At 38.1% G+C, this 9,732-nt stretch overlaps 1 protein-coding gene across 4 annotated transcripts in view; it reads left to right on the top strand.

Moving 5' to 3' along the window:
• The first annotated feature begins 8,110 nt into the window (after positions 1–8,110).
• The window catches only part of rab3ip.S (RAB3A interacting protein S homeolog), a 29,595-nt gene continuing 27,973 nt past the window's right edge, over positions 8,111–9,732 (top strand). The window contains exon 1 of one of the 4 annotated variants that reach the window (XM_018254291.2): positions 8,111–8,192. In XM_018254291.2, coding sequence (XP_018109780.1) covers positions 8,167–8,192 — 26 coding nt within the window. In that variant the 5' untranslated portion in view covers positions 8,111–8,166. 4 annotated transcript variants of the gene reach the window in all.

Raw genomic sequence — 9,732 nt, 5'->3', positions numbered from 1 at the left:
GATACTATTCAACAACAGTTTAAAAATCAGCATTCTATAACACATGAGCAGAGAAGATACCTAATTTGTAGTGCCTACAAAAAAATTACTTATTTTTTGAGACTGAAAGCAAAACGGAAGTAGTGATCAGTTTATTTGTTGCAGAGAACCATCAAATTAAGTGCTGGAATGAAGGGACAGAATAGATGAGATGAATAATCTAAACTGGATTATTGGGTACAGTTTTAAAGGCAGTTTGTTTCATGTAATCCAATGTGATTACACATGTTTTTTTAATTTTGACTCCAGAAACAATGTTGCAAACCAGCTGATTAAAAGACCTTGAGGAGACCTGACTGAGAATCAGATCCAAAGAACAGAAAGGGATAAAGAAACACAACTTCAATTGCAGTTTCATTAATAAATAACTTTAACAACTATCAACATTTTTAAAATACTGTATAGTGTATTATTAGAATTACATTTTTATGCACAAACAACCCTGATTTCACAGGTTAAAAGGAAACCATGACAGTTTATCTGTGCTTACTGGTTGCCAGACTCTGCTTTCTATAGTGGCTAGTGCAGGAGTGCCCATACTTTAATAATGCAGGGTCTACTTTTAGTGATGTTGTGCCATTATGATCTACATCCATAAAAGCATTGTTAGCATTCTGTTCCATGGAAAATATAACTTAAATATTATATTGATCTACAAGATCATTTTCTTTTTGCTATATTTAACAAACAACTATTACTTATGTAATCTTAAAGTGGACCTGTCACCCAGACATAAAAAGCTGTATTATAAAAGTTCTTTTCAAATAAAACATGAAATCCAAATTCTTTTTTTTATAAAAGCATTCATAGCTGTTGTAAACTCATTTAAAAATCTCAGCTGTCAATCAAATATTGTCTGCCCCTCCTCTATGCCTTAGACATAGAGGCGGGACAAGCAATTTCTTTCACTTTCCATTCAGCACTTCCTAGATGTAACTGCACTCCCCACATTCCCCCTCTCTCTTAACCATTTAATTGTGTAGCCAGGGCATGGGGATGTATATCGGGTCCCCCATTCTGGTGCACAAACAAGATTCTGAGATGATGCAGGGCTTGCATTAATAACAGTGTCCACAAAATTGCTCCTGCCTGCTTGCTACAATTATGAGTTCCCAGACCAAAGGAAACAAGATTCAAATAATTTATATAGTGTAATTAATTTTGCTTGACTGACATGATAAAATAGGATTTGGAATAATTTTCTTGGGTGACGGGTCCCCTTTAACATAATAAACATCTGAAGGAAAAGAATGAAATAGGAGGGTAAATTAGACGATCTGATTGTTGGCACTCTACTGATCACCAGCTAAAGGTCTACTGGTAGATCCTGATCTACATTTTGGACAACCCTGGGCTAGAGCATAAAGTAGTTGGAAAGCAAGTACAGAGTTTCTCAAACTCTGTTTGGCCTTGCTGAATGCTCCTTGTGACATAAGGTGATTCAAGAAGTTTAAGGTAAATCCATGTGTTTGTCAAACCTGAGAGTGTCTATGATTATAAATAGAAATCTGTCAACTGTTTTAAAATAGGAGTAGGAACTAAGGATTGGCAGTTGGAATCTATGTCTTAAATCTAGGGGCCCCACTTATTAAATCAAATTGGGTTTTTTTCCCCACAAATTTTCCTATCTAAAAATCAAAAATTTATTAAGTGAAAAAAACACAAACACCTTTAATACCAAACTTTGCCTAGTAAAAAAAAAAGTCAATGGAATTTGTGCTGACCTTAGTGGACTGCTTTAAATCAAATCAGATTTTTGGATTTGTTTTCACTAGGAATTGTCCAAAAAACTCAAATATTTAAAGTTTTTCGAGGTATTCATATTTTTTACTGCATCCTTTTTTATGATTTACACTTTTCATATGTGGATAGTTTAATAAATTAAGTTACATTTATGGTTTTGGAGTTTGTGAGTTTAGTTGTGGTTTCAAAAACCTAAAATTCATCCTTCAATAAATAAGCCATAAAGGCGGCATTCTAGTTGGAAGTAAGATTTTTTTTTACAAATTAGGGTTATAGGGGATCTAATTTAACTTAATTTAAATGCATCTAGAATTTTATCCCAAATGTTCAATGTTGTGCACATGAGGTAATGGTTTCTAATAGTGTGTGGTCCATCTTCCCTAGAGCACCAGGGCAGCAAGTGTCATTTATTTTCTGTGTGTGAGTATTCTATTTGTCTACAGATCCTATAGACTGCCATTACATGCTATAACACATAAATAGCCTATAAGTGGTAATCCTAGACTCCCTCTGTCTTTAGGTAATTAGAGAGTACTGGTTTATTCTGAGGGACCTACCTGCCCAGTTAAAACCAGTAAGAACATTTTCTAGTCCTTCAAAAAAAGGGTTGTGGCCTTGTGGAATTTAACTGAAAGTAGGTCTAAAGCATAATTAGAATGCAGAGAAAAATAATCATTTTTAATAAATGGCATCTGAAAAAGTTCTAGGTTATTTATTCTGGTTTAGCAAATTTAAATCTTTTCGAATACTATATATGTTAACATTTGCTAAATATTTGACAAATATGGAGCTTAAAGAACTTAATAAATATATCTGAGGTGTCCAAACTAGGGATGCACCGAATCCACTTTTTTGGATTCAGCCGAACCCCCGAATCCGTTTTGTGACAAAAAATCACGCAATTTCCCTCCCATAATTTGCATATGCAAATTAGGATTCGGATTCGGTTAGGCCGGGCAGAAGGATTCGGCCAAATCCGAATCCTGCTGAAAAAGGCAGAATCCTGGCCGAATCACGAACCGAATCCTGGATTCGGTACATCCCTAGTCCAAACTGGAGGTGACTGATGGCAGATACCAAATGATAGAAGCCCATCATGATGTCTAGGAGAGGTCAGGGTCAGCCAGAAAGAAGCCTTACTTTGAACAATAATAAAAACAAGGTGCTCATCACAGGACACACACGTTACACTACTCTTGGGGGCACATTTACTATGGATCAAATATCCCGGGTTAATTAACCCTCGATATTCGACCATCGAAGTTAAATCCTTCGACTTCGAATATCGAAGTCGAAGGATTTACCGCATTTCGTTCGATCAAAGGATTTTAATCCAACGATATTCCTTCGATCAGAAATTACTTAGAAAGCCTATGGGGAAGGTCCCCATAGGCTAACATTGGTGCTCGGTAGGTTTTAGGTGGCGAAGTAGGTGGTCGAAGTTTTTTTTAAAGAGACAGTACTTCGACTATCGAATGGTCGAATAGTCTAACGATTTTTAGTTCGAAACGTTCAATTCGAAGTCGAAGTAGCCAATTCGATGGTCAAAGTAGCCCTTCACTCGAGCTAAGTAAATGTGCCCCTTAGTGTGTGTGTGTGTGTGTGTGTGTGTGTGTGTGTGTGTATATATATATAATGCGGGGATATATCTATCTTTGAACCTAAAAACTTTTGTATCTGTAGTTCAGGTTAACTATTAACACTTAGGGGCACATTTACTAAGCTCGAGTGAAGGATTAGAATGAAAAATACTTCGAATTTCTAAGTATTTTTTTGGCTACTTCGACCATCGAATTGGCTACTTCGACCTTCGACTACAACTTTGAAACGAACGATTCAAACTAAAAATCGTTCGACTATTCAACCATTCGATAGACGAAGTACTGTCTCTTTAAAAAAAACTTCAACCACCTACTTCGCCACCTAAAACCTACCGAGCACCTATGTTAGCCTATGGGGACCTTCCCCATAGGCTTTCTAAGTAATTTCTGATCAAAGGAAAATCGTTCAATCGTTGGATTAAAATCCTTTGAATCATTTGATTCAAAGGATTTAATCGTTGGTTCAAACGTTTTTTCCTTTGATCGTTCGAAGTCGAAGGATTTAACTTCGATGGTCGAATATCGAGGGTTAATTAACCATCGATATTCGACCCATAGTAAATGTGCCCCTTACTCTCACAATAAACTAATACTGTCTCAAAAGCTGTTTTAAGAAATCTGGAGTGACAGCTCTGTTGACAATATGAAACATATGATCTGTGAAATTACTAGTTAGTTGCCCAGGTAGTAATACAGCATAAAGCACCTCTGTAACAGTATGGTCATTGTCACTATGTATTCAGATTTTTAAAAATGCATCAGTTAATAGTGCTGATCTAGCAGACTTCTGCACTTTTTCAAAATAGCAAACTGATCTTTTATATTTCATTTTGAAATCTGACATGGGGCTAGCTAGACATATTGTCAAATTCCCAGGTGCCCCAAGTCATGTGACTTGTGTTTTGATTCAGTCACTCTTTACTGCTGCGCTGTAAGTTGGAGTGATATCACCCCCCCCAGCAGCCAATCAGCAGAATAATGGGAAGGTAACCAGGTAAAAGCTCCCTGGTAGATATAAGAACAGCACTCAATAGTTAAAAATCCATTCAGTTACATTGAGTAAACAATAGCCTGTCAGAAAGCAGTGCAGCACTCGCTCTTTCTGAAAGCACATGACCAGGCAAAATGAGATGGCTGCCTACACACCAATATTACAACTAAAAAAATACACTTGTTGGATAAGAAATTAATTTACATTTTACATGGTAGAGTGAATTATTTGAAGTGTAAACAGTGTAAGTTAGACAGAATCTCTTTAGACACACTAGCAATTTAGGTTGGGGTGATAAAAAAAAACAAATGCCATTATATTACAGCTTTGTGATCTGTTTTTGTCATCCTGAAATAGGCAGAGACAGAACAGCAAGTATTCCACTACAGTATAGGCCATTTTGTTTCCTAACTCATTAGCATTAATCATACTGTCAACATGATGAATAATATGCAAATGAGCAATGACAGTATATGTCATTTGCAATAGTACAAGAAGCCTGCACGAGTTTCTTTCTGGCAAGAGTATTTAATAATGGAGCCTGTGGCTTTTATTTTTAAGGTTCTTCAAGTACATAAAAAAATAACAACCACTAAAAGACAAGTTAGTTACACTGAATATTCATGGCACCTATTATGTTTTGACTATTGCGACAGGTAGGATCACTACAGACAAGCATATTTTCAGAAAATAACCACTACTGTTGGTACAGGCAATGAAAAAGTCTAGTGTGCTGTAGGGTCTAATAGCAGACAAAAAAATATTTTGCACAGCCTATCTACTGTATTTTTTATTTATATTTTTACACTGAACGCTTTTTTTAATGAAACAACTGACCCAGAACCAACCAATTTGTGCTGATAGAGTTCATGCATTCAGTGAATGAGAACAATAAACTTCACATCACATTCTTTTAATAAAATATCAATAGACTAGCCCCCTGGCTCCCCACCAAAGTGCATTACTTAGAAGCTTAGAGGAAGCTTACTCTGTCCCTGTAGAGCACAGAAATATGCTGAGCTCTACAGAGTTGTTGGCAGCCACCATCTCTGCCCACATCAATTTAATATCTTGCCTTGAACTACACGGTGACCAGGTACCTCAGCTTCTATTGTCCATGCACTTGCACAGAGGAACTGTACATTACTCACTGCAAAATAAAAACAGAGAATATCACTATTCTCAAACAAACTAGATTAGGTGTTTCAAGGAGATAAATAATAAACCAGAGGACAAGGCCATTACATATATGTATATATAGTTTTAAACTGGAAACTAGCTGAGGGACAGAAAAAAGGGTAGCAGATAGTTGTAGCAAATGTCGTATGCGTAGTAGCACATGGATCAGTACTGTGCCTAGTCTTTTTAGGGTTGCCACCAAGTTGGTACAAATGATGCTTGATGCCAATATAGGGATGAAAGATAAAAATATAGGGAGGCTGTTATTTTTCCTTAGTCCTGTTCAGTTATTGTAGATGATCCAGAAAGTTAAGTACCACTGTTTACAAACTGCACTAAAAAATATAAGGCTACAGAATTAGAGCAGAATAGATACTTGCAACAGAATGAGTATGACAAGTAAACAGGGGGTAGAAGAAGAGGTTCAAATGTAGATAATGGATAGACACAATTGGGGCCTATTTATCATTCTGTGTAAAATAATTAATGTGGAAGTCGCTCTGGAAAAAGAAATAAGTAAAAAAACGAGACGAATGAACACTCTATTTTCCATAGCATTTTAAAAGCGGCTGCACAGTTTGATAAGTACAATGTTTTTTTATGTGGCGATGTGCGCTGTTTTTCACGCAGTATGATAAATAGGCCCTCTGGTAGCATAGTTCAGTGCCAGGCTGGAATAACACAATTTTAGTTTGCATAACAAGTCCTTACTAAGAGAGGTAGCAATGCACAATTAATTGGAATGATTTAAGAATGGACGGGATATTTTATAGGAGATTGTAGCCATTGGCTATTGTAAACTGCTCCACAGATCTATATATCACATATATACATAAATCCCAGATGATAAATATTACATGGAAATTGGAAAAGAGACACTCAAAAAGTAAAGGTCACTGTAGTCATTTTAAATTTACAATACTATTTTTTACTAGTATATAATTTTAACTACCCAGTGAAATAATGCCACCAAATTGCTTACTATACAGACTATAGAACTAACCGCAGCTAGTAGGGGAGTTTCAGCCATATGGTCACTGCCACCTCCCCTCAGGTATTGACAGTTAATAGAAAGCAAATGACAGTGAATGTTCTCAAACATGGGGTGTAGGGCTGTAAAACATTTGCTCTCCTGGCCCCGCTAACAAGCGAACGATATAATGTGTAAGTTATTGAGTATAGAGTGTACCCTGGAGTTTGCAGAACTGCATTTATATTGAATGTATGGTTGGTTCCTTTAAAATCTTAAGGTGGCCATACACGGAGAGATCCGCTCGTTTGGCGATGTCGCCAAACGAGCGGATCTCTCTCCGATATGCCCACCTTGAGGTGGGCAATATCGGGCTGATCCGATCGTGGGCCCTAGGGCCCAACGATCGGATCCTAACGAATGGGAACGGGTGGTCGGATTACGGGACTGCATCAACGAACAGATGCGGCCGCAATCTGACGGGATTTTTAGTCCCATCCGATCGAGATCTGGCTGACTTTCGGCCAGATCTCGACCGGGGAAGCCCGTTGGGGGGCTCCATACACGGGCCAATAAGCTGCCGACTTGGTCTGTCAGCAGCTTTTATCGGCCCGTGTATGGCCACCATTAGATATACAAAAACCACAAATAAGTGGTGCACTATGCAGCAAACCTTTAAACACACTGTTAACTAGAAATAAAAATAAATAGGCCCAGGCCCTGATAGCCACTCATCCATGTATCTGGGTGCACAGCCCAGATCTGTAACAAATGACACCACAATGACAGAACAGCAATACCAAGTTGCACAGCTATATGCAAAATGCATTAAATATAAATATTGTTCATATTACTTTGATTCTGGGGAACTGGTCTCACAAGTAAGCATAAGACTAAGCAAAGAATTGTGTGAAACATATGCGTGTAACCTAGGCTATACCCCTGAACATTTTTGCCTACTGAAAGAGATTTGAAAGCAACTTTCAAATGTCCATGTGTTTGTTCAGTGATTTTAAATGGTAAGTTTACCTTTAAATTGACTTCATAATGATGTAGTGGTATTCTGTGCAATTAGTCTTAATTTTTTTTATTGTATATTTTTTTTTTTAATTATTTAGCTTTTTGCTCAGTGGATCTCCAGTTTGAAAATCAGCAGCTGATTGCTAGGGTCAGTTTACCGTAGCAACCAAGCAGTACTCTGAATGAGGCAGGAATATGAAGAGAAGAGGCCATGAATAGAAATACAAGTAAATATAAGTAATAACATTGTAGCCTCACAGGGGGAGCAGCTGGGGGCTGTGACAGCAATTTGGAAGACGGAAAAAGGCAGAAGAGGAAGCTAATCATTTAGAAAAGAAAAAATAAATACCAATAAAGTGGATAAACTGAGGCCAATCTGTAACATACTAAAATAGAATGTATAGGGAACTTTCCCTTTTCAGTTGTTTGATTGTAAACCCTCTACGTGACTCATGTTCGCCATGAAAGTTTATTTGCCAATTCCCCTGACGCAGCATTATTCTAATAATCCTATGCTCAGGTTGACCGACCTACGATGTGACGTCACGAGCGCGCGTCCCTTTCCTCCACGCAGGTGCGCAGAACTCTTTAGCTCTCATTGGTTGGGAAGGGTCGTTGACGTCATGCAAGCGCGTTCCTGCTCTGGCCGGTGAATATGTTTCTTTTTCCCATGTAGTTTGCACCTGCTATTCCTGGTGGGAGCGCGCTGCGCGGGCACTGATTTGGACTTGTATTCCTCTCCCCGTGTGTTGCAGCCAAACGGCTTTGACAGGTAATAGGGTGTCGGGAGGGAGACGCTTAGGGATAAGGGAGCCACAGGAGCCGGTTTGTAGTTCAGGGCATCCAGAATGGCATTTCTTTTGTGTGTACTCGCTCATGCTATTGTTTGTGCGAAAGAGACCGGAGCTGGCACTTCAGCAGCTTCCTTATCAATGTGGCCGCCCTGTAATGGTTGGTTTGACCCGTTCGGCGCACCGTAGCTTTGTGCCCAAGCAACCTAGTTCTCCCTGAACGATTCATTAACAAATGCGATGGAGAATAGTCTTGCTGCTCATATCTAGGCCTCGCCTGCGCCCTGTAGGCAGGTCATATGTTCCAAGTGAGTAGCCTGAGGCGCTATTATTGTTGTGGCGCACACTATTATCTCACAGCTGCCCGCAGACAAATGTTGTCCAACGATTCTGGGAGTGGTAGTCAAACATTCAAAGATGTCCTTCCTTTGACTTTTACAAAAGGGTCGTCCCTCCTTTTATTTGTAACATTGTATTGTTATTTTTGTTTGTTTATTTCTTAGAAATGGCAATGTTTATGTTTAGGCAAACAACTTTTGCTTCTTTTTTTGCACCAAAGGTTTGTTCTATACATACCGTCTGGAGTGTGGTTATAATATAACCCCAATCACTCTCTGCACAAGGTACCCCAGGCCTTTGTTCTTGTTCCATGTATTGGCATTCCCAAGCCTTATACAGTGACACTATGGTTACTGTACATTATTGATCCCTTTTGCTTATCAGACTTTTCTGTCTTTGTTTAACCCTATAGTGTTCTGCCATATTGCTCTAACATGGAGCATCTTGCATAACAGAATTCTGGATAATCAATTTTATGATCATCATTTTGTAACTAAAAAAAAAAACCCTGTTTGCAAAATACATGCATTCGCTTAGATGCTTAATTCATGTGTGAAACAGTGAACTAGGGAATGTGCGTTGATCATTTTTTTTCTTTTTTGTATGTTTTTTTTAACTATCGCGGCCAGACCAGCCGCCCTTCCTTTGTATTTTTATTTGGCCTTGGAGTGCGCCAACTACTGCACCATTTTTGTATAACAGATTTCTGGATAATAGCATCTACTTATGTTTGTTATGACAGTTGTTTATCTACATCTTTTTACTGACCTATTTTGTAGGACAGACACCTACTTCTGAATTCTTTATACAGTACAATACAACAGAAGACTATGTTGAGACAGCATTAGTGTCCAAGTCATAATAAGCTTACCAGGTTAAAAGTAGCACATGAATATCACGTGCTCTGGAAACTTGCCGTGATCTCGTTACAAAATTAACTTTGTAACATTCTTTTAATAACGACTATCACATTTCTGCTCTAAAATTGCAGAATTATCTTAATCTAAGTTTTTATAGCACTTTTGGAATTTACATATTGTGAACAACCTGCCCTTCACA

This window comes from Xenopus laevis, chromosome 3S, assembly GCF_017654675.1.
Source record: "Xenopus laevis strain J_2021 chromosome 3S, Xenopus_laevis_v10.1, whole genome shotgun sequence".
NCBI classification, from domain to species: domain Eukaryota; kingdom Metazoa; phylum Chordata; class Amphibia; order Anura; family Pipidae; genus Xenopus; species Xenopus laevis.
Note: the sequence above shows the minus strand (reverse complement) of the source record. Positions and strands in the feature narration are given on the sequence as shown.